The 26,715-nt window shown below is 38.0% G+C and overlaps 1 protein-coding gene across 2 annotated transcripts in view; it reads left to right on the forward strand.

Moving 5' to 3' along the window:
* EDIL3 (EGF like repeats and discoidin domains 3) overlaps positions 1 to 26,715 on the forward strand; it is a 397,106-nt gene that overhangs the window by 152,963 nt on the left and 217,428 nt on the right. For both annotated transcript variants that reach the window (XM_080682026.1, XM_080682025.1), the window contains one exon: positions 24,534 to 24,662. In XM_080682026.1, coding sequence (XP_080538152.1) covers positions 24,534 to 24,662 — 129 coding nt within the window. The remainder of the gene's footprint in view (positions 1 to 24,533; positions 24,663 to 26,715) is intronic.

Consider the following 26,715-nt stretch of genomic DNA (forward strand, 5'->3'; position numbering starts at 1 on the left):
GGCCTTATGTCAATTAATTTATTCTTATAAATAATCACAATAGGAAAGAGAGGCCCAAGCTGGTTTGGCCCAATGGATAGGGCACCAGCCTGCGGACTGAAGGGTCCAGGATTTGATTGCGGTCAAGGGCACATGCCCGAGTTGTAGGCTCAATCCCCAGTAGGGGGCGTGCAGGAGGCAGCCAATCAATGATTCTCACCATTGATGTTTCTCTCTCTCCCTCTCCCTTCCTCTCTGAAATCAATAAAAATATTTTTAAACAAGAAAAGAGAGAATTTGAAGAGCTATTTTGAGATCACTAATATGTTATTTCAAAGAAGAGCAGAAGACTTCAGTAATAAGGGGCCTGCTGAATTTCCAAGTTAATTAGAATTGAAGTTGGCAAGAAGGGAAGGACAAGTTACATGTAGACCTACAAGAGATAGAAATAATTAGATAATGAATTAAAATAGGTGTTTAATAGAGATGCAAATTTTAAAACAGAATTGAAGGAAAGGGCAGAATTTAATTAAAGAATGGCCGAACATTGAAAACATGGAGCTTAGTTATAAAATGTTATCTTGATTGGAAAAATTGAGTTTCATTTTACTTACATTTTGGTGAAAATAAAGGAAATAATTAAGATAAACAATGTTCAAAATGTTTTCATTTTAAAAATGACCATGTTCTGAATTGTTAGTTTTAAGGGACATACATGCAGCGGTCATTACTCCCTGAAGTATCTGAAAGTGAATTTGACTAAAAGGGCTATGTAAAAATGTAGGTTTTGCTTGGACAACTCATAAATTATAATGAAGTATTTTAAATAAATTTTGTAATCGCAATGATTAGGTTTAATCCCTATCTATCTACCTAATAAAAGAGTAACATGCTAATTGACCAGACCTTCATGACACCCACCAGCCAATCAGGAGTGAGTATGCAAATTAACCCAACAAAGATGGTTGGTTAATTTGCATACACAGGCACCTAGTGGCTGGGGGTGGGACACTTGCGACATTGCCATGGCGACAACGCAGGTGTTCTGCACCACCCCAGCCACTCCAGGCCTCTGGGCAGTGTGGGAAGGCAGAAAGGCGGCTCCGGGCTGGGGCAAAGGCGCTGCTGGCAGCCAGGGGAAGGAAGGCCCATTCTTGCATGAATCTTCATGCATCAGGCTTCTAGTATATATATAAAAGGCTAAGCAACTGTCACATCCGAAACAACTGAACGGACTACCAAACAGGCTGTGTGGGGTGACCAGGCTGGCAGGGGGGTTAGTGAGGGACAACAAAACGACTGAGCAGCAGGCTGTGTGGCACAACCTGACCCACAGGGGGGGCATTTGGGAGCCTGCAGGCTGGCAGGGGGTTAGTGAGGGGCAACCACATGACTGAACAGCAGGCTGAGTGGGATGACCAGGCTGGTGGGAGGGAAGTTGGGGATGACCATGCGGGCGGGGGGGGGGCAGTTGGGAGCAAGCAGGCCAGCAGGGGGGCAGTTAGGGGTGATCAGGCAGGCAGGCAGGTGAGCAGTTAGGAGCCCGTGGTCCCAGATTGTGAGAGGGATGTCCGACATCCCCTGAGGGGTCCTGGATTGGAGAGGGTGCAGGCTGGGCTGAGGGGGACCCCCCCCCCCCGCTGTGCACGAATTTTTGTGCACTGGGCCTCTAGTTTGTACAATAAAGCTGTAAGCATTCTTCTATAAGGTAAAATTGTACTTGATGTTTTACTTTCACTAGTTATTTTAGAACACAAGTACAAAGTAACAAAAGTAGAAATCTGTGGAAAAAACAAACAAACAGGTAAATCAAAGCTGTTTTCTAATGATAGAATCCAATATTTCCAAGAAGCATTGATTATATCTCAGGAATTGGCATAAGCATATAACAATCTAAATTTTAAAAATATATCTACAGATATGCACTTTCATTACTCCAAATCCTGCCTTTTTTGGGGAAATAGTTAATATGAGAAATTCAAGTATTTTCTTTTTAATTATATATAAAGAGTAGCTTTTTTTTTTCACCTTAGAGAAATATTGACATTTTTTATGAGTATTGCCTTGCTATAAGTCTAGAAATGTGATGAGCCCTTGACCTAAAGTTCTTACCTGACGCTTGTGAGGGGAAAACTTCCATTATGTTATAGATTTTATAATAGTCCCTCACCTATGTGACCTATCAATTAAATTTTTAAATTTTTAGAGTGCATTCTCATTTTGGATTTCCCTGAAGATCACTTTGAATATATATCCCATTCAGAGGTTCCCATTCATCTCATTAAGTATTATAATCCCCCAGAAACATGTGCTATTGGCACATCAAAATCAGCACCGAGATTCAAATTTCTTTTGAGAGCAGTTTGTGAAATTAATTTACCTATATGATATAGGCCTGTTAAGGGCTTCATTCAACATCTGCTGGGTCATCTTCGCTAGACATTTTTATCTGAAGAAGTAAAAATATATTCCTAGTAGTCGCATTTATTTAATCCCCTAGATTCTAATTCAGGCAAACATGAGATGTGATGCTCATAAAACACCCCATCTTTGAGATTTGTTCAGTTTAATGTTCTTCAGAATATTAATATATTAAAAGCTGAGTGTTTTTCACAGTTTGCATCTCATAAGTTAACCAGAGGTAAAATTCCAAAGATGATGAATCTAGTTAGTGTTCTCTCCAGATCCATTACTTCTTGACATTCCCTCCTTGACTTCTTTGAGGCTGTTCTCAGTTAGCTTTAAAAATGTCTCTTCCTATTTAGTGTTCTGCTTCCTTTGCCTTTCTTTTGTATATAGTTTTATTATCTCCTTGACCCTCTCTTCTGTAATATCCCCGCCTTCTTCTAGTTCCTTTATGGCTAGTACTCCCAAATCTGGATAACTAAACCTCTTTGTGACTCAGTTCTCTTGATGAAATGGTGACATTGTAATTATTATTCAGAGGTTATATGTAAAAGACCCAGTTTAGAGTGTATGTGAGGCTGATTTCTATTCTCCCTCTTCCCTCTAGTCCTGGCCTCTCTCCTGAATTTCAGATTCCCATTTCCTGGCATCAACTACACACAAAATTAATGGCCTATGTGTAAAAAGCAATATTCTTAACTTTATTTCCCTCCGCCCTTATGTAATCTCACTCTCGGAGGCATTGCCCATTTCCCTGTCAGGCATAAGACATCCAAGTCACCTTTAATTTCACTCTCTTCTTCAACATTACCTTCTACAATCATTTACTTCTTACTCTGAAATATTGTTAAGCCCATTCCTACTGTGTGTGCCAACTGGCATTCTGTAGTAGTAAAAAAGTTTTGTGTTTGCACAAACTTTTCTTAGCACATTATAGTTTTAAAAATGTCACCCCATGATGGCATTGAACTCCCATTACCCTTTTCTTGCTCAGTTAGTCAAGATGAACTTGGTTATGCCTGAGGAACAAGCCACATCTAAATCTCAGTGACTTAATGCACTGCAGAGGTGAACAGGGGATCTCTTCTCATTGCAGACAGTAGGGACCAGGCTAACAAAGGCTATATTTCAACAGTTGCTTCTATAGTCACCAAGGCTGCATGAAACAAACATGGTAAACCACTCATTAAATCTTAAAACATGTATCAGAAGTGACACATATCGCTTCTTATGCTATTGGCCAGAGAAATTCACATGACCAATAATTACTTGAAAAAAATAGAGAAGTGCAATCCTGCCATATGTCTGTGAGGAGAACTGGAATATTTATGAAATCATAATGACTCTCTTTTGACAATTATAAGGACTTCCACACTGGTTTTCTTGCCTACATTGACATCCTCTTCCTCAGACTCTTTACAATAAAATCTCTCCATCATAACTCTATAATTAAAAAATTTTATTTACTTTTTTAGTGCCTGTCATTGTTTGTACACCACATTTTACATAATTGTAGCATGAACTGTGCACTTTCATTTTGCATTTAATAGAATTCCTTGCAGATTTTTGCATAAACTAAATTGCTTTCATATTTTTAATTTAATTGGCAGTATCCTAGTCTACTTCATAGCTATGTTAAAACTTGTCTATACAACATTTAAAAAGGCTGACTAAGTAAGGTTAAGCTAATTTAAAGACTGGATCGTCAAATCAGCCTTACACAAATCAGATATCCAATATCAAAGCTTATTAATGATTTTAAGAATACAAGTAGTCAAGAGGCACAGGTGAAACAAGGAGAGTTTTAGGATTTTGAGAATAGCTCCCCAGGTCTTTCTTTCCTGCATTGGATACATGCTCTCTGACCCAGAAAAAGAGATGAGGTTTCTAAGTATGGTACATGGATTACCACGTGTTGGGGGGATATTCAGATAACTTTATCTTTATGTAGTTGTATGGCTTGCACAACATTTGCCATAGAGCTACACCTTATAAATTCACAGATTATAGATTTGTTTAGCAAAAACAATCATAAACTAGAGACATCCTGCAAAAAATATTCATAGATAAGATTTCTCCTCCTAAGCAAATATTTGCTAGCAGATTTAGTTACCAGTATGTTTACAAAGCATGGAAACATCTACCTTCCTTTCTTTTCCTTGGATCATACCCCTGATAAAAGGAGAGAAATTGATTATAAACCGATTGTTTAGCTGATTTCTACACAAGACTCAAGTGGTATATATTTGGGAACTAGTATTCACATTTCAGATTATTTCTTTGAGATTTAAGATACAAGCAATTAATTTTCTTCATTACCCAAACAAATATATATACATAAATAAACACACACACACACACACACACACACACACACACATACATACTAGAGTCTCGGTGCATGAATTCATGCACTAGTGGGGTCCCTTGGTCTGGCCTGCGGGATTGGGCCAAAACTGGCTCTCCGACACCCTGTGAGGGGTCCTGGATTGCGAGAGGGCGCAGGCCAGGCCAAGGGACCCCACCGGTGCACAATCGGGGCCAGGGAGGGATGCAGGAGTTTGGCCAGCCAGGGAGGAACTGCGGGAGGGCTCCAGGGTGTCTGGACAGTCTCGCTTAGTCCCGATTGGCTGGACCCCAGCAGGAAGCTCACCTACCGGTCAGAGTGTCTTCCCCCTGGTGGTCAGTGCACATCATAGCAACTGGCCAACTGGTCAACTGCCTGCCCCCTGGTGGTCAGTGCACATTATAGCGAGCAGTTGAGTGGCCTTAGCATATCATTAGCATATTACGCTTTGATTGGTTTAACGGCTGACTGGACAACCAGATACTTAGCATATTAGGCTTTTATATATATAAAAGCCTAATATGCTAAGTATATTATGTTTTATCCTTCCCCTGAGAATATGTTTTTATTGAATTTTAGAGAGAGAGGAAGGGGGAGAGAGAGAGAGAGACATTGATGTCAGAGAGAAATATTGATCCATTGCCTCCCCAAGCACCCTGATGGGAATCAAACCCGAAACCTAGGCATGTGTTCTGACCCAAATTGAGCTTTTAACCTTTTGGTGCATGGGATGATGCTCCAACTAAGTCAAACAGATATGTATATGTTTTTAAATGTTATAAAATATCCAGCTTTACCCCACTTCATGTCTGAGTGCCTTATGCCTGGTAAATAATCTTAGGTTTTCCTGTGAAGAAGAATTTTAGTGGAAGTCATGGAAACTGAAAGATTTGTCACTGTCTTTCTCCATATAACAAAGTATTTCCAGTTTCTTTCCCATTATCCCAATACTTTCAAAAAGTAGTTTTCTTACTATCAACGTGTAAATAAATAGGAATGCCTGTCGCTATATTGGCCTAATTTGGACTTAAGAATTTTATTTTTGTCTCTTTTAAAACCAGCTTGAGTTATATTACAATAATTATATGACTAATCACTGGTTTTGTTAAGACAAGTATAATATATCACAAAAGTTGTGTAGCAAGTTTAATAATTTGAATGTCTCAATAAAATATTCTAAATCTGAAATCTCATCAAATATTTACATATGTAAGATAATATAGCTATGATTCTTGTTTTGAAATGACTTTTTTAACAACTGGGGAGAAAGATCTTTATAATCAAGATTTTTATAATCATGATTAATCCCTGAAAAAATTTGAACTCACTAGATGGAGAGATTAATTAATACTCTGCCTTTTTTTAAGAGTGATTTTATAGAGGCATATTTAACCTCAGATACAAATCATACAACACTTATAATTCATATTTTAAACAAACTCATTCAAGAAAATTAATCCCTGAACATAATCCTGATTGCAATCTCCTGGTTTTCCCTAATCTTTCAGGCTTCTGAGAGACTGTACCAATATTCTACTAGAAATCCCCAAACAAAAATAACACCACAAATAAAAAATAAACTTGATGTTTAATAGGACTGTTCTTTACATTAAGAGGAAAAAACAACAGAAAGTTGAACCTTGTACATAATTTTCTCTCCGTTGGTATACTCCATAGATTTAGAAAGGGCTTGTTTTTCTGTCATGACAACAGCATGGGCTTTAGTTGCTCTCAGCTTGGCTATCAGCCCCTGTTCATTTTGTAGTTGGTCAGAGGATAAATTTCCAGGGCTCCTCCATATGTTCCAGCTAATGGAACTCTCAGCTGAGCGGAGGTGTGCTAGGAGGATGCTTGTATTTCCTTTTACTGCTCGCAGCTAAAGTACCTCAATCCCAATGACACAAAAGCTTCCCATGGCAAAGATTTTACTGGAGATTTGAGGCTGCCAAGAAGAAGTTAAAATGCCACAACAAATAAAAAATAAACTTGATGCTTAATAGGACTGTTCTTCAAATTAAGGGGTGGGGGGACAGAAAGTTGAACATTTTACATTATTTTCTCTCATTGCAACACTCATTCCAAAACGTGCTCCTCTATCTCAGTCACCATGTTTTCTTTCTTGCTCTGAAATCTAACCCATTGTTTAATTCTCCCTTTGCAAATCTCATGCTTTCTGGAGATGGCAGACATTTATCCAAGTGTAAGAGATCAAGTTCATTAGAAAACCTTGTCAGGCAAACAAACAAACAAAAACCCCACCTCTCTAAGCAGTTCTCACTTTGGGCTGTATGATCATGTTTTGGGGCCTAATACGTTTAATTCACTGATGTTTGAACTCTCATTATATGCAATATAAGGATTTTTCATCTCTTCCAAAAATTGTTAGAAAGGATGAGGAAGAGTGATTGTTCTTCTGGTTGCATGTGACTGGAAAAGGAAAACAGGACAAAGGAAAAATAATAAGGTAGTCAGATTGAATGAAATCTGGGTGAAGTCTGTGTTTAAAGTTTTTGCGCACTTATAGCATAGGCCTGCATCACGTCTATCTTAAGGGCTGTGGCTTTTTATAAAAGACCCTGGACCATCTCAGCACTACCCTCCAGAACAAAGACTTCCTCAGAAGCAAAATTAACACTTGTTGCAATTTGCTCTTTACACAGAGGTCTGACTCTCTCCATCAAGCGGGACACTGTTGGGAATAAATTATTCTGGAAATCTTACAGTCCAGCAGTCTCATTCCTTCCTGGAAACTGTAATATCTTTGGTGACTGCTGAACTGGAATCTTGTCTGGCTAGTGCTCTTCACTAGTCCGTGTTCGCATTCAGCTCTGCTTGTCTGGTCAGCTCCACATTTTCGCTGCTCACCTTTCTCTTGAAAATGAAAGGACCCCATTCCATGACCCACGAATTTCATGATATGCTCATCATCTTCGCAAACAACTCCTTTGTCTTAACACAATATCTCTCTAAGTACAGTACTTACTGTGGATGATTTTAAGTGGTGAGCAAACAAGACATCAATAACCTTAAATGACATAGTTTTGCATAGAATGTTACTTTCTTGCTAATACTCCTTTATTCATTCTGTACATGTCAAAAAGAATGGCTCCATATGTTGATGATCATTAACACTTCCCTAATATATCCAAATCGCATGTATGCATTTAGTATGTGATCGCACTATAGTACCACTTTTTTTTTTCAGATCTAGAACTCATTTAATTTCTTAAACTACGCCTGCTCTTTCATCTCAGCCCTTCAATTCCTTTCTCTTTCAGCTCCTTGAAGCCTTTTACTAAGCCAAAAACCACAAGGTCCATGATCACAGCCACTCTCTTGCACACATTGTCATTTTCTTTGGCTCGTTGTGCCTGAGCTGTATACATATAGAAAACATCTAACTTTGGATTAATGGTATCATCCTCCTTTTCTGCTAAACACAGCAGAAGAAATATCACACTGCACAGACAGTGGGACCATTACAGTTTCCTTATCTTCAACCCCAGCCAAACATCAACACTACCTAGAAATCCACTGATTGCCTACTCAGATAGCTCCTCAACCCCACCAATGCTATTTAAGATGCTCCTGCTTCCTTTCCTATCGCACTGCCTCCTGATATCCTTTCTACTAAGGAGACAGATATGTACTTTGGAAATAAAAACCATCCTCCAGTACTTCATCAAATAGCTAATCCTACACATCCGGTCATTCTTAGCTTAGAACTCCTATTAATTTCCCATTACCTTCAGGATAAAGTCTAAATCCCTAATCTGGCTTATGAGGCTTATCATAATCAGTCTCTGCTAATCTCTCTTTCTCTCCTGTCAGTTTTTGTCTTGTACTTCAGGTTGAAATTATATATTGCATTTGTTTTAGCTCTACAAATTAGCCATGCTTTGAGTATTCATACATGATTTAACTCTCCTCTGCCTCGAGGCGATACCCGATAACCACCCTTCCTTATTAGCCATCTTCTGTTTATCCTGTAGACCTCAGCTTTGGATAGTAATTATTCTAGGCTGTCATAACTGAGTCCTCAGTATTGGATTAGTTCTACATTCTCCCAGAACTCTCTGCACTTGCCTTGCATTAGCACTTATTTCATTATGTTGAAGTTTTCTATTTCCTTGTCTGTAATCTTCATTGGCACGTAAGATTCTTGAGGCCATTGATTGTATTTTGGTATGTTCACTGGACCCATCTGAAGACTGCCTGATGTTATAAGTTCAAAAGGGCATTAGAATAAACTAGATCTGTTTCTTATGATGAGCAAAACTATCCTTGGTCTCATCTTCAGAGTTACCGCTTCTTGGGTCCTGGATAACATAACTTTTAATAGTAAATAAAGCAGGGTAGTTTTTTCTAAAGTCTTTTTATGTAAAGGTCAATAAGATAATAGCAAAATGTAATTCTATAAATGTACTTCTGTATTTATCAAAATTATCTTATGTGTTTGGGTAACTGTTGTTCTGACATAGTGCAGGGATAAATACAGCTTTGGGTCAGTATTTACTAAGTTTAATGTTTCATTGCCTGATGAGTTCTTGGAAAAGTTAGCCATTTAAATTCAGAATTCTATTCTGTCAGCAAAGATAAGTGAGTACTTTATTGCCAGGCACTTGGGATATATTAGTGAACAAAACAAAGCTCCATGTCCTCATGGGACTTACATTCTAGCAGGGGTTCTCTCTGGCAAACAAAACAAATAAACAAACAAACGAATGAATTTGTTATATTAGAAGGTGGTAAATGCTATTGAGAAAAAAATATCACTGTAAGGGAGAAATAGGAATATTGGGATCGAGTGTATGGTTTGCAATCTTGAGCAGCAGGGGCCATGTAAGACCCCAATCATTTCATTGTTTTGCAGCCTAATAACAAATAAATCATTTTTTGAGAGTGTTCATCCATGTATGCTGGCTCTAGAGACACTCAGCATTTTGGAGGTAGAGATAACACCATTTCCTAATGAGTCGGATGCAAGGTAAAAACATACATAAGCTTATGCTCCAAGGGGCAGCCTAGACAGAGGTAAGAAAATTGAGAGGCCTGATGATCCCAAGTGTCTGAATCAGACTGCACTTTCCAGCCCAGAGGTGGATGAAGGTAGCTCCTGAGGAAAGAGCTGAGATTCTCCTTAAAAGTTTCAGGTTCCCCTCTAGCACATATATCAAAGAAAATTTGGAGCCCTCATGTTCTATGGCATAAAGTATTGTCAAATTATTTTATCCAGAAAAGCATCAAAGCAATTGTAATGAAATTCCTACTACAGTTATGGGGGTAAACCATATCAAGAAGATATTTAATCTTGAACAATATGGTTATCCTCAAATAACCAAATTAGAAAGGAGTTAACTGTCTGACAATCTTTCATCAGAAATCAACACATTCTTCCTATCAAATTACCACTGTGTCTTATACAATGCTATGAGGACATTGTTCAGCTGCTTCTTTGGAATTTACAACGTCTAAACATTCACAACTGAATTTTTAGCACTAAATAACCAATCATAAATCTTTTTATTTTATTGTTTGTGACCTACTTCACTTAGAAGCATAATTTATTTTAAAAGGCTTTTTGCAAAAAAAAAAAAAAAAATCACACTAAAAGCTGTGCTATATTGACCAAGTGGCAGCCACACATTCTGTCACTTTTAGTAAGTTGTTGGTTACTCTGAAAATATTTTATACTTGATAAGCTGATCTTAAAGAATGATCTACTATACTTAAATGTCAACCTATATTTAAGTAGCATGTTGGAATAACTTCTCTAATTAATTATTTAAAGTTTTCATTTATGAACTTAAGACTCCTCTACTGAATATAACTTTTCTGCACGATAATATTTCATCTAATGGAAATTGTGTTGGAAATAAGAAAGGGTAACAGCAGAAATAACCTTAGGCATTTTGTACTGAAGATGTGAACCTCAGCTTTCTAGTCCATCCAGATGGTGACATCCTGATCACGTTAATCAGCATACTTTATTTGGATCATGGTAACAGTATAAATATTAAATCACAATGCAGTCGTACCTGGATTATTGCCACTTTTTTTAATGACTGTATGACCATAGTCTATGTAGCTTTAAATACAGTGTCAAAGTTCTAAGATAGTGCTATTAAAGTATAATATTTATTTTTTTAATTATTTTCATCAAGTGGAGGAAAACTTAAAGGTCTAGTGACTTTTGTGAAGGAAACCTTGCCTTTTAATGAACTATAGCCAATCTTTAATAAAATTCACCACCAATTTTACCACTATTTCCTTTCTAGGGAATACACTGATAAACAGAGCTTCATAACTAAAAATTACCCATCTATATTCATGTGATTAATGTAACATGGAATTTACAAATTGAAATGCATAATGCTGGAAAAGTAGGAATAAAGGTTTTTATAGTAATGCAAATCTGTGCTGCATGAATTAAATATTTTCTCTCATGGGTTAGAAAGTGAATTGTGTTTAATAGCTCAACATCTTTAATTGGGTTCGCAGTGATAAAAATTGTTAAACACATTTTAAGTGGATTTTGTGATTTCTCAAATATTTAACTACCTACTACATTTTCTTGTCTACTAAAAAGAATACAGACAAGTACTTTATATGAAAAGGGATGTTATTATTTCTAAATGGCTTTTTGTTATTTTCATTGACATAGTGTTTATCCCTAGTCAGAATGTTCATTCAGGAACCATTTTATGATATATGCTTAAACAAAAGGACTTCTAAGGTTAGTAAAATGACAGTACACCATCAAGAATAGCACCAGAGACACATCATGGAAAAAACAAAAACATCCAAAAGACTTCAAATCTGAAAACATGTATATTTTCTCAGAAGGTACTTTTTATATATTTTTTTCATTTTCATATCTCTTTTATTCTCTCTGTTTTTTCTTTCTTTTTTTCCTCAAAGATTCCAAAGGAATTGAGGTTGCTGAACAATTTGTTACTCCTTAGGCCAAATAAGCCTTCTTTTGGAAGCAAAAAGTATTGGCAGTTTCTCCAAACTTGGCTTTTCCTTTAGCTATATGAAAGTGAGTCTGTAGATAAAGCAAAGGGATACACCACAATGTCCTTTAGGGATAAAATAATGTCACTTAAATAAGAATACTTCCCTAATCTACATAGCCAGTATATTCAGTCCATGAAGTTATGATAATTTTCCATCCACCCAGCAAGCATTTATTGTGTACTAGGAGGTATATAAAAACAGGGTGAATTATAAAGGTAATATAAAACAGAAATTCCATGTTTTGGGATCTTGAAGTCTATTCAGAATGATAAAATACATACATGTTAAATAGTTCATCAATAATACAGAGCAATATGTTAAATGCTACAATTATTCACTTTCCTGCTAAATTCCCCCCCCCCCCCCAACCACTTTGGCTGCTGCTTTCTCTGGACCATTGCATTTTCCATACGGCCATTAAATGATGGCATGTCTTGAGTCTTAGTTTTGGATTCTCTGTATCATCGGCAGTCTTTCAATAGGTGACTACCTCCATACCCCTTAAGTTTCACCTATACCCAAGGTGACTACATGTATATATCGAGGCCAAACTCTTTTCTGCCTTCTTAATACTTCCTCTTGAAAAAAAGATCCAAAACCTGATTCATGATCTTCACTTCCAATTCAGAACCCTGCCAGTATTTTTGTCTTAGGGAATGACACCAACATTCATCCATTAAGATATGAAATCTGGAAATCTCATAGTTTTTCTTGACCTTTATTTCTCAGTTCTGTCTACTTCTCTCGATGTCTACAGCCCACCACTCTAATCCAGGCTTCCTATCATGCTTCACCTGAGCTAGAGTGACGACCCTCAACTGGTCACCTATGCAGATCCTTTTCCTAATATTGTCTGTACATCACATAGGATGATCTTTAAAATTGAAATTCCAGTCCTGTTATCCTATTCCTTAAACATGTCAGTATACAGGGTGGGGCAAAAGTAGGTTTATAGTTGTGAGTACACAAAACAGAGTTTATTTTTAAATTATAATTTATTAATGATTGCATTATTTTTATATGAACAACTGTAAATACACTTTTGCCCCAACTTGTATGCCATAAAGCCATTTTTTCTTTGCCACGACCTGTGACAGTCTGCCAGTTCTGGTACCAGTCCATCTCTGTCCTTGCTATCTTCTCCAGCTTTGCTGTTTTTCATGAAGATCCTTGTTTCTTGTCCTGATTTTCTTTCCACAGACCTATGAGTATAAAACTCATTTACTTTTTACCTTAGCTCTTCCTGGTTTTTAGCTCCTAGCTTACACATAATTTTCTTATGGAACCTCCTCTCAATAGGTTCTCAGGATACATGATTCATTAAACAGTTGCATTTCTGTATGTGATTATTTGCTTGTTGTCAGTCCTTCCACTTGACTAAAGTTATGTGACTGAAGTTACATGATAGCGGAAAGCATATCTGCTTTGCTTACTATTATAACTCTAGTATACTTACCACTGTGTCTGGAATAGGAGCTTGAGATGTGAAATGAATGATTGTGTTGAGTGAATGAATGAATGAATGAGCAGTGACTGTGATAGAGAACATAAGAAGTTGTTGAAGGAAATAAGAACAAATGATAGGGAAGAATTAATAGAGGATATGAAACTTGAGGTAGTCTTGGAAGGAAGGGAGATTTGGAAGAGACAGTGGGGTTAAGAAAGGCATCCTGCAAAGGGGAACCTTATGAGTAGAATCCTAGGAATAGAAATTTTCTTCTTTAGGTTGAATAATTATAACTTTTCAGATGAACCATTTTGGTTTATTTTTGTAAACAGTGGAAGTAACATTGGCCATATAAGATTAGTCCAAATTTATGAACTTTGGAATTCCAGGCTGTAGAAGATGGTCCCAATAATATAGTTTATTGAGTATATCATTACATATCCACTTAGGGGACTAAAAAGTTTAGCAATTATTTATTGTTTATGATGGAAAACCTGCTGCTTTCATAGAATAGGATAATTCAACTGATCTTTAAAAAAACAAAACACAGTATTTTGAGCAATCTGTGACTACTTAGTGTTATTCTGGGGAATTATTTAGAAAAGCTTGATGATAATGGCTATAATCTTAAGTGTTTTGATTCAGGTCAAGATGATAAAGCCCCTCACCCATTTACATAGTTTTAAAGTTATTTCTTACTTTGTCAATATAAATTGATACGTGCATAATGGGATAGTAGAAACCATGATATTACCTAGCTTCCTTAGAGACCTACGTTTTCTATTTGACATAGATGAAAATGATCAAAAGTAAAAATGAAAAAGAAATCAATTGTTGCTCTTTCACATCTACTTCATTTTTCTTCTTTTTTAAAAATTATTGGTTTGTCTTGGTGACCTGTTCTGTGTTCAGGCAAGTATCCCCTAAGCTTTCATCAGTGATTAAGAAGCATTCATTATGTACTCTGTTTGACATGGTCATTACTTAATGCTCACTTAACAAAATTCTACATGACTGAATTATCACAGTGGGTGAGGGAACAGATGGCCAGCTGGCCAGAATCCATGCCTGCTTTGTTTTATGCTTTCTCAAGTCTGCCACAAAGAAGCCACATGCGAGATCTGAGTGGGTAATCTAAACAGTAACTGGGCTGTCCAGCTGTGCTTCCCTGTTCTCAGCTGTGAAGTCTGGGTCGGCACTCTTGCCATCTGAGCACAGCTGGAACAAGAGGGACATCACTGCTCCGTGATTGAGATGGCAGGCACAGAGGGCAGATCCAAAACTAAAAATAGCAAACCTCTCCCCCACCTTCTGTCACTGCCTTCGGAATCAAAACCACTACTCTAAACTTCAAGAGAAAGAGCTGTAGTTTTGTAGAAATAGTGCACTTACTTTTAATACCTATTGGTAATTATAAGTTTACCCCCAATCTACTATTTTACAAATTGCCAGACTATTCAGCAAAGAACATTGGACTTGCCCCAGGCTTAAAATTGGATCAATGAAACCCGCTATGTGCGGATTAGAAAGGCTACAGATTGGAAGCATAAACTTCAGGTTTTTGTTATATACTATGATTAGTTTTTTGGATTATATGCTGATATTCCTACAATTAATAATACATAGTAACATCAAAGTATCTAACACTGTAATTCATCCTGGTCTATAGGGGTACAAAAATATAAGGAGGAGGGGTTCCTGTGCACACAGAGTGTATGATCTCATCAGGGAACAAAAGAGGCAAGTTCAGTGGGAGCCTGAAAAAGGTGAAGAACTGTCAGAGAGAGACTGATGAAGAACATGCAAATTCTGTAGCTGTTAAGAGACACCATGGGAAACAGTAAAATTGCTTGTTGCTCCTGAAACTTAGGCTCAGACACTTGCTTATTATAATATACATAGAAAGCACTGGTCTCTGATCTGTCTTTCATCTATGCCCCATCCTATTGATAGGTAGAAGAGGAAACAATCCATGGTACTAAGCTTGAATATCCTATTACTTTGTACCACCTGCTGATGTGTATTCTCAAGCTTACATAGCATTTTGACACCCATGGCATGAGAGTTCTGACTGTTGCACTTCTTAAACAAGTGATTTGCAGAGAGTTCTGTTTGCAAACACCTCTCTGATTAAGGAGGGCTTTTTAAGGAGTTAGAGATAAATAGTTATACAGGTAACCAGAGTTGGTTTTCTATAATTACCAGAGGCAGAAAGAGATTTTTTCTTAGATTGACAAAAAAATTATTGAATGTCAGCTTTATCATTTAGCTTGGGTTGTATTCATGGTTTCTGACGTTTCTCAGGAATTTTCACAGGGAAATCATTACTCTTACTTTAGTGACCATCTGCAAAAATAAAGGTATGACGCCGATTACCATGATAGCTTGTACTTTTGATATTCATGTTTCTCTTAAATTTTGTGAGTGTTTAGCCCATTGGCCCAAGCTTTCAAGATGAATGTGGGCCTTACATTACTAATTACTAAACATACCATTTATTGTGACTGAAATAATAATTAATTACTCAACATCATATGGCATTTATTAATTTCCACAGGCCTCTAATGCTATCCTTAATATTCATTGGCACATTATGTCAGATTTAGTTTCCTTTGCCTTAGGAAAAAAAAATCAAAGGGCAAGATTGTCTTTTGTTTTGTGTTCACCACCTATTGCTCTGTTAACAATAATATCCCACAATCAATCAGTCAGCAAATATTGGCTAGCTAAAAGGTACCCCAAAATACCCAGCATGTTTTGGAGGATTAAAAATGTATATGCAGAGTCATGAGACAGATTGCTATTTGGATAATAAGACATTCAGAGCTGAACATCTCCATTGTGCACACGGTGGTTTAGGAAGTTTGTTTTGTGGTGATGTGCGAGATGAATAGACATGGCAGAGAATGGGAGACTGTGCTCCATGATAAGATGCAGCTGTAGCAATACTTGTCACTTTGTAAAATAATAGGTCCTTTTGCTATTTTTAAAGTTCTACTAGTGTTTAATAATACAATTACTTATTTGGTAAAGAAAACATACCATTTATTGTGACTGAAATGATTACATGTATACATAGAAATTATATAAAGACTTACAAGTTCAGAATGTTGGCTGACTACATCAAAAACACTGCCATTGGCAAGCCCTACTCTAAACAAAAGTTTTAAGCGAATAAAGATCAACCCCAAGACATCTATATTCTTTCTTCACTAGTTCCCTCTATCTTGCTGTGCAGATCGTCCTGGGTGCCACCTAAGAAGGCATCTCGGGACTCTTCCTAGGCACTGTTTCAAAATTAAACTGCTCTCTGATCTCCAAAACCTTCAAAATATATTTACCACTCTCTGTAATAAGAGGCAAGTGAAATTAGTTTTAGCTAAGATGTTAATTGTTGATACAAAGGAGTGCTTTGTCAGTCAACACTAACAATAAATGAGGGCTTTGTTTTCCTTGAACTCCATTGCTATAAGAAAACAACTACCTGGGGACTATAGTCGGTTAAATAGAACCTCTCCAAAATTCATGTCTACAAGGAATCTCAGAATGGGATCCTATTTGGAAATAAGTATTAGTTTGCTGAGGCTGCCGTAACAAAACACCACAGCCTGGTGGCTTAAACAACAGACAGATATTTGCTCATAGTTCTCGAAGTGTAAGATCAAGGTGTTGGCAGGTGGTTTCTCCTGAGGCCTTTCTTGTTGGGTTATAGATAGCAACTTTTTGTTTTGACCTCAAAGGGCCTTTTCTTATGCATGCACATTACTACTGTCTCTTTTGTTGTATCCAAATTCCTTCATCTTATAGGAGACATTGGATTGCATTAAGGCTCATTCTTTTGGCCTCATTACTTTATCTCTTTAAGTATCCTATCTCTGAATACAGTCACATTCTGAGAAACTGGGGGTTAGGGCTTCAACATATGAGTTTAGGGGGAACACAATTCAGCCAGTCCTGAGGGTTTTCCAGAGGGAAATAAAGATCCTGAGATGAAATCACTGTGGGTAAGGGTGAGCCTTAAATACAATGGCTGGTTTACTTACAAGAAAAGGAAAAATACAGGTAAGAAGATGTGAGGATGGAAGTAGAGATTGGAGTTATGCTGTTACAAGCCTCAGATTGCTAGGAACTATCAGAAGCTTAAAGAGACAGGGAAGATTTCTCCTTAGAGCCTTCAGAAGGGTGTGGCCCTCATGATGCCTTGATTTCAGACTTTTAGCTTCCAGAGCTGTGAGAGAATAAATTTTGGTTGTTTTAAACCACCACGTTTGTGGTAATTTATTAGAGCAGACCTGGGAAACAAATACAGGTACTCTATATAAAACACCTTTTAGCACTAGTCACCTCGGTGCCTTCCTGTAGACAGCTGTACAGAGTTTGGTCTTAACTCTGGAAGAGAAAGTTCATGGGTAGGTCTTTAAAAAATCTGTTTAGCTCCAGGTTTCAATTTTAATAATCTTTTCAAATATTTTTACATTCAAAGAACAATTTGTCAAATTTGGTGGTTCCTAAAATTTAAATATTTTAATTTATTTATAGTTTACCTCTCTCTCTCTCTCTCTCTCTCTCTCTCTCTCTCTCTCCTAGAGGCACAATGCATGAAATTCATGCAAGGGGCTGGGCCCTTGCAGCTGCAGCTTAGTCAAGAAGGTTGTCCGGCTGCCCGGTCTAATTCACATATTATGCTTTTAATATATATATATATATATATATATATATATATATATATATATATATATATATATTAAATACCCATAAACACTTTTCCCCCTCAAATGGCTTAATTTGCCCTTTTCATTTTAAAGGGAGAAGGAGGAATAGGGAGGAGAAGGAGGAAGAGGAAGGACTAGTGTAAAGCCTGCTTTGAGAGCATGAATCATATGAATGTTCCTAAAATAATTCCTTCGTTTCCAACTGGTTTTAAATTTGAATGGCAATGGTTCAAAATGGAAACAGCCAAACTGTGTAAAACTTATTAAATGCAAAACCAAACTATAAAATAAGAACTTGAATGTAACTTTAAGAACAATATTTGGAGTGAATTTTTGGTTCATAACTATTTCTATTTAATTGTACTGCTAGAACAATTAGCCAAATTATGCTATTCCCTCATTGGCATGCTATTGTATAATGTGCATTCATTTTTAATATCTAAAACCAATGTTTTGGGGCATAATTTGTAAAATTGACCAAGTCTGTGTACACATAATCACAGGAGAGTCTTAACCTATTTACTTCCTAATAATCTGTGTACACACTATAAAGAATTCATGATTTGGGGCACAGTCTCTAAATATGTGAAAAGCTAACCATGTTATACATATGGGAATAACTTCAATTCTCTACTTTTGGAATTGTGAGAAGGGATGAAGAAAAGGAGCAAACCATATAGATCTATTGCTTTTGTGAGCAATTCATCTTGTTGACATACTTATATGAGCTTGCATAAAAATGCCTAGAAAGCATGCTGTCGAATTCAGTTGTTCATTAATATTGATCACATGCTGTCCCCATTGTGTGAGGAGCTACTTAAAGATTACCTACAAAAGTATTACAGCATTATCGATTTTAAAACTCCCTGAAGCCTCTTGTATCTTGAAAGTCCACTTATACTTTCACTGTTAAGAGTGATATTACCAAGTGTTGTTGTCTAATCAGATAATTGGACTTTTATGAATACTAATTAGAACTGAAACTCGTGATCAACACACTTCTTTTGTATAACTGAAACACCAAAAAAAAAACAAAAAACCACAGACTTTTAAAAAGAGATTTTTGAAATGGAAAGCATTTGAGATTGCCCTTGTTTCTACAAGCTCTGAGTGGTTGGATAAAACCTGTTTTTTAAATGTTGCTCTGCTATTAAATTATTTGACATGTTATAGAAAAGACATGTGCTGCCCCAAATACAGCAAAGTTTTAGTCACAAAAGTTAAGAATGTAGGTAGCCATATTACAAACATTTGCTAATACCCTGTAACTAAGGAAATTCTAGAACTAAATTTCCAGAAGCCATTACATAAGCAAAAAATACATATTAATTCTGAGCATAGCATATTCACAGTAAAGGATAGCCATTTAAATTACCTTTAAAAATGAGGTACATAAACTGAACAACTAAATATTTTCTTGCGTTGTGAGCTTACTCTTCCAGCTGCTAACAATTTCATTCCATTTACATTATTTTTCACAATTTACTAGCCGAGTGCTCAGCCATAATAGATGCCTAATGAATAAATTATATTTAACCAGAAATTAGAAAGAATAAAAAAACAACGTCTTTGTCCAACAGGATCAGGGTCAGTTTCTCTACTGTCCTCATAGTACATGCAACAGTACATGCTATAGGTGATGATTAGTATTTATTAGTGAACCAAGACCTTAAAGTAATACTTTCAGTATCAAAAGCAAGATGACTATTGAATGGGGAAAACACGAAAACAAATAAGAGTTTCCTAGGATCTGTAATTCTCATATGATTAGCCCACTTACCACTTGGAGAAAGAAACGTGAAAACTGTTATATGTTTTAAAAGTTTCCATTTAGCCTCAAAAATAAAACTCTGTCTACCAAGTAAATTTTGTGAGTTGAGACTTTGAGCTACATATGTTATGTAGTAACCTGCATTCTGATTAGTGGCTATAATTCTTTATTGCCTTACCTTTGCTTATTCAACATATATCACGTACCTACTATGTGCTGACCATGACTCTTACCTACAGAGAATTATGGTCTAATGGGAAAAAGCAACATGCAAACCACTCATTTTGACACTCTATCCTGAATACAGCAAAAGAGTATATACAAGAAATATAATATTGGTCCACTATAAAATGATTAGGGACAAAAACAATAACAACAACAACAACAAAAAAAACATAGCCTGCATGTTGGGCAGGGCCCATTTATTTCTTATTTTCAAGGTATAAGCAACAATCTAAGTATATAAAATACATTATTACAAAATAGTACTGGGAAATACTTTTGACAATTGTTTTCAAACATAGCTGAACTAGAGTCCTGTTAGCATAGCAGAGCCTATCTGTATTCATAATATATAATACGCCCTGACCCTTTGCTGGAAATACTCTGAAACAGTTCCATTTAGGAAGGCTTTAGAGGCCTGCATTATTTATAGGAATGTGTTTAGTGAATTCATGTTGATTCTGTGCATCTGTCAAGACTAACATATAAATAAATACTCAGATTTTCAACATGGCAGGAAGTGTGGCTTCATTGGAAAGGATGTAGATTTGCAGTCAGGCAGATTGTGTTAAAACTTGGATTTTCCAGTTAGACATGTTACTTAACCTCCTGAGCAAGGCTGTTTTCTTTTCTCTAAAACAAATATATATATATAAGATATCTATTTCATGTTGCCTAGCATACAAGGCACTCCAGACATTAAATCATTAAATCCTTTTCCCATTTGCCTTCCCTCATCCTCACCTTTTAATGAAAATCACTGAATTTCTTGGGATAGGAGAAATACAGCAGTCACAACCTCTGTAATAGGTAATCTTTCTCTGAGACCCAGATGTCAGCTGAAATCATGATGTCCTTTGGGGTGTAAATAAAATGAGCTCCAACTCTCTAATTCATGTTTTTTTGGGGATCCCAGAGGCAGTGCCCAGATTGCTGGGCAGGCTTCACCTTTGCCCTCAGGAAATATCTAGAGTGTCTAGGACTTTAAACACCTCTGTCAGCTCTGTCTTCAGGCTCCTGTACCCGATGAATTCTTGCCTCCCTTGGCATCATATGCTGTAACACTTGTTCCCTTCTGCCAGGGTGAGCCAGAGGAACAGCACACCCCTCCCCCGCTTGGTTTCCCCAAACACCACACACAGGTCTGTGTCTGGCGGATTTGAGTGCCTATCTGGATACTCCAGCAGAGAGAGTTCACATAAGAGCTGTGCAGACCATGTCAGCTTGAATTGTAGGCATCACAATTGTGTACTAGCTACTTTTCCTGCCATATTACACCTCACAACTCACTGTGGACCCCCTCTCTTCTGAAGTCTCTGTCCAGCTCTGCCTCTGGGGTCTTGGCTCCTGGACTTCCCCGCTCACTCCTATGCTCTTCCCTCGTTGTCCAGGCCCACTAACTCATCCGCAGCTCCCAGCTACCTTCTGCTTTCCCACAGAGGCAGCAGGCTTGAGTAAAGAGGATCCTCTCTCCCAGGATCATATTTGCCCTTCTGCCAAGTGACTTCCATCAGCCACGGGCCTTGGAGGCACAGCTTTAACTGTTCCCCAGGACTGGCAGAGGCCTTACTGGTTCTTTTGTTGTTTTTTGAGAGGGGTGGTTGTGTGTGGGTTTTGTTTTTGGTTTTGTTTTTTTCCTTCCCTCATCCCACCAACTCTGTGGAAGGCAACATGGAAAATATTTATTTTCTTTCTCATATAAATTGCATCACTCTCTTGAGGGGTCGGGAATAGCTTAATCATTTTTGGTTTTAATAACTTTTTTCCTCTGAGATTCAATTCCTTAAACCCAGTTTTCCTCGTATTAACTGCCCTTTTTGGGGGGAGGGAAATCACTGAATTCTGATTAGGTTTTGTTTTCTCATTGGCAAAAATGGAAAGATGGGAGTAGGTATCTCTGAGGCTCCTTATTTGTTTGAAACTATGTGATTCTTTGGCTATAATTATTTAGATTTATATTTAGTTTAGCCGTTATGTTTCCAGTTAATAAAATAGTTCTACATCATCTATTTTTTTTCTTATTTTGAAGTGAAATGGTGAATATTTTTTATTTTTTTATCTTATTGTGTTGTTTTTTTTTTTACAGAGAGGAAGGGAGAGGAATAGAGAGTTAGAAACATCAATGAGAGAGAAACATCGATCAGCTGCCTCCTGCACACCGCCCACTGGGGATGTGCCCGCAACCAAGGCACATGCCCTTGACTAGAATTGAACCTGGGACCCCTCAGTCCGTAGGCCGATGCTCTATCCACTGAGCCAAACTGGTCAGGGCTCTAATAACATTTTTATTCTCTTTTCCCTAATTAGTTGATTCTCTAAGGAAGGGTCTCTTTTAGAATCACACATTCTTAGTTTGCGACCTAAATGTATCACTTATAGATGTTTATTTGAGAAACATTATCTAATCTTTCTGACCTTCACTTTTTTAAAATGCAAAAGAGAATGGTAATGACAACTACCTCATCAAGTTACTGTGCAGAATCAGTGAGATGATTTATGTGAAAATAAATTTGTGAATTATATATAAGGCATCATCAAATGTTAATTCATTTGAAAGGACAAAACAAGTAGAAACTGAGAAAGAAGAGGAGAGATATGTTCTGGAGCATGATTGGTATCTCTTAGTAACAGAAGAAACGATTCAAATTGCCACAAACTGATGATTGGTAATGCACCTTCCTCCCATCTCAATCATTGGCGATGCATTTCCTCATGGGCTGGCATTGGTTTGTTTAATTGACATGTACTTCACTGTACACAACTGCCCACTTCAGAAAATGTGTTGGTATTGAGAAATCTGGAGAAAGATCACAGATACATTGATTTCTTTTCACTCTATAAAGCCAGCCCTATCAAGAAGTAAAGATCCAGCCACTATAGAGCTGCCACGTTGCTTCCTATTTCATGCATATCTTTATTCGGTCCTTTAACCACTAAATTTCACAAACTTTTAAACTGAAAAACACCAAGTTTCAAAGACAGCTGCTGGAGAAAGAAGTAGAGTTAGAAAGTCTTGCCTCGGTGCAAGATGACATTGCCCAACCCCTAAGTGGTTCCTGTTGTTGATGTCCTGTCCCCCTGCTCAAAGTGATGACGGTAACTTTCCCCTTCTCTCCGTAAGCCTTCAGCGGCCTTGACCCTTGCTTGAGTACCATTCACTATTGCACACTTCCAACAGCCTTGCCTATGAAGCTCCTACCGGTTGTCTCAAGTTATCACTATTCTTGTGCCAAACCCTTTTGCCTTCACTCTAGTCTGTGCTGAAACTATTTGCTCTTGACTGATATCCACCAGCACTCTGGAATTCACCCTTCATGCATAATCAGACACTGGGTTACTCCTGCTTTCTTTTTCTGATATATATATCCTAACTTTCTCTTCAGCGATTTCTCTTTCACTTACACAAGTATTTTACTCTCTCCAATTAAAACAAACAAACAAAAAACAAAATTAAAGTATACTATGTTTCCCTTGGCCTTTCTTCATCACTTTGGATAAGCTTTTTCTTTCTTCCACTTGTCTTTTCCCTTCTTCAGAATCTCCATTCTGGAATCTCCCTGAGTCAATTAGCATCTTCTAAAAAGCCAACTACGCACAATTAAAGGTGCCAAAGATTCATTGGGAGATGGTTGTGATGACCAAAAGGGGAGAGGAAGCAGAAGTAAGTAGGATGAACCTCATACTGTGTCGCAAGCCTGTTACCTCTGAAGGCTAAAAGGAAGGCGGCGGATTGTATAGAAAAACCCTTAGTTTGTCATGACATTTGAGAAAAACCTCAGCCATAGCAAAGGAGCACCCGGAATAAAGAAGGTGCATCAGGCAGGTCCAGGTCTGGGTAGACTGGCCCAGCTCTACCCCCCACAGTGCTGGCACGGTTCTCTCCAGGAGAGACTGAATACCACATTGTATTGGCTGTCACAGGTACCAGTCACTGGAGTGAAGTCACTTTCTTAAAGCTTATAATTGACTATTACCCTTTCTCTATATTTGTAACTTTTGATGAGCTACTTCTTATAGATTGGCAAGACGTATGATTCTCAAGAGGTATGCCCCACCACCAGCTCTCAATAAATAATCTATAAAGTATTGCAGCCTGCTATATCCACATCACTTGGCCTATATGGTTACAGTCATTTGCAAGTTTATTCTCTCACCGGCAGGGTACAGAGCTCTTCAGTATTCATAGCTGCAGGAAATGCCATCCAGTATTAGTTTGTAAACATGAAAAAGGTATGTTACAATTCTGAGACCTTAAAACCTACACTTAGTGCTAATTTTTGCATGCTTAGTATGTGTGTCAGACACTGCTCTGAGTATTTTATATGTATGATTTTAAAAAACCTGTATCATTACTCTTTGAGGTAGATTCTATAAGTATCACCTTTTAATAGGAGGTGATATTGAGGCTAAGAGAGGTTAAATAAATCCTTCAAGACCACATGGCTAGGGAGTGGTTCAACCAGGACACAAGCCCATTGATCTCCATAGCCCACACAACTCATATATTTTGCTATACCATTAATATTCAAAACACTTCTCTATAAGACAGTTAACTGTATAATGTTGACCTAATGTCTACTTTAGAGCATATGCATCATGCAGCAATATTTTTTTTTTTCTGTCTTTCAGGTCCCTGCATTCCTAATCCATGCCATAATGGAGGAACCTGTGAAATAAGTGAAGCGTATCGCGGGGACACATTCATAGGCTATGTTTGTAAATGTCCCCGAGGATTTAATGGGATTCACTGTCAGCACAGTAAGTTATCCATGGCCATTGTGCTTTTATTGTTATTGATTGCAAAGTATACAGGTCATTATCATTTTCGTTTGGAGTGGAATAATAGAATCTCCGAGCAGCAAAGAGCCCTGGCAGTTGGCTAAGGCTGCTTCTTGCACACTGAATACACCACCTTCCCAGGCAAGGACTCCTAGACTGTGTTCCGTCCCCTCTGTGGCATGGGGGCTGTCAGTCTTTTGTTGTCCTTTTCATTATTGTTCAGCCACACTTGCAAAATGTTGCTCTTTATATTAAATGGATACCTGTCTCTTTCTTTTATACTTATCCTGAAGCTACATTCTTCAAGCTTTCAAAATATAATTTTGTGGACTAGGTTCAGAGATGAAACCCAGGAAGTAAAACCCCCTCCTTCCCCCTGCCCTACCTATAAGCCAGTTCCTCCTTCTTAACATGTTGACATTTTTGCATGAAAATCTTTGAAAGTTCAACAAGTGTGGTATTTGCACTTTTCTCCTTTATCCCCATTCTTATTTATCCTGGGAAGTTAAACAAAATATACCCACTTGTGATGATTTCTTCTCAGAAGTGAAGCTCAACTTAAATGCCAAATGAGCGGCATAGGCCATTAACTGCTGCAGGAGTTCAGCAAGCAGGGCGGCCACACTGGCCTGTAAGGGAGGCTCTTACCGAGGCTGCAGCCTGTGAGCCGAGTCTTCATGGGGGATAGGATGTTGGTCAGAGGGAGGAGAACAGGGGGATGCATGGCACATGGCGGGACTCGTGGAGACAGGAGCCCTGAATAGTAGTCATTAAGACCTTGGTGTTAGGAATGCATAAGCCCGAGCTGGGTGTGTCAGTCAGAGCCAGATTTCCAACCACCAGTAAAAAATATAGTGTGTCTCCTGGCTCTGAGACTTTGGGGGCATTCTATATTTTTCTGAAGACTTGCCATCCCTGGGAGTTTGTGGAATTGCTGTGAAGCCTGTGAGAGGACAAGGGGCTTTTGTGCTCCTTACAGCCGGCATTTGTAATTGTCTCTGAGCTCAGATCACCGAAGAGGAACTGAGAGCTACTGTTTTTCTCAGCCTGGGTCCTGACTTGCTGAGGCTGATTCTCCCCTATGGTGGCATCATTGCTCAGCCTCCACACATGAATCCCTCAACACATCCCCAGAAAGACAGAGCTGGGAGCCTAGAATCCTGGTCACCTTTCATTTAGTTGATATTTACTCAATCCCATGAAGATAATATTCCTAACTCACTTATTGACAAAACTACACGGTGTGTCAGAGCAGTGGCCAGAAGGAGACAGTCAGGCTACCCAACTTGAGCTCCTTAATTCAGAGCTGCCTGCATACAGCACACACACCTACAGATCCTGCCCCCCCCCCGCCCCCCTTAAATTAGAACAGTGCTCAGAGGTAGGAATTGCACCCAAGGTCATATCCGCCCAACTTCCTCTTTTCTGTGCTGCAGGACCTCAGGAGAGAGAGGGTAAAAGTATACAGAGGCACATTCTTAACTGTTAGGAATCCTTAAAAAGGCAGTATCTGGAAGGCACCTGTAGATCCTAATGTCACTTAAATATTTCATATTTATTAGCCACTTCACCCTAAACTACTGATGTCAATGAGAAGTTGGGGCTGGCCCTTAAAGCAAATGTTGGGAAACTCCAAATCTAAGTTCCAACTCATATCTGTACAACAACACAAAGCGTTTTTCACACCTCTGGGCTTTGTTTTCTTCCTGTTGTGAAGAAATGTTTTATTTCCAGTTATCGTCATAGCCTGGAAGTCCCGTGGGAGACATCAAAACATCCTGAGTGACACACACAGGTGGGGGGGGGTGTCCACCTGCCTCTGCCTCCCACACGTTGGCTGGATGGGAGCCCTTTCAAAAGAACCATCATGTGTGGAGAAATAGAACCAATCATTGTTGTCCCCATTCTCTACAGTAGCATATCCACATCTTTCTCTCATAGATTACACCATACTCAAATAAGCTCATTAATCCACATAAAATGTTGAATTTCAAGGCTTATTGTGAAGCACAAAGAAACGCCCCACAGCAGC

The sequence above is a fragment of the Plecotus auritus genome (assembly GCF_963455305.1).
Source record: "Plecotus auritus genome assembly, chromosome: 7".
In the NCBI taxonomy this organism is placed as follows: Eukaryota; Metazoa; Chordata; class Mammalia; order Chiroptera; family Vespertilionidae; genus Plecotus; species Plecotus auritus.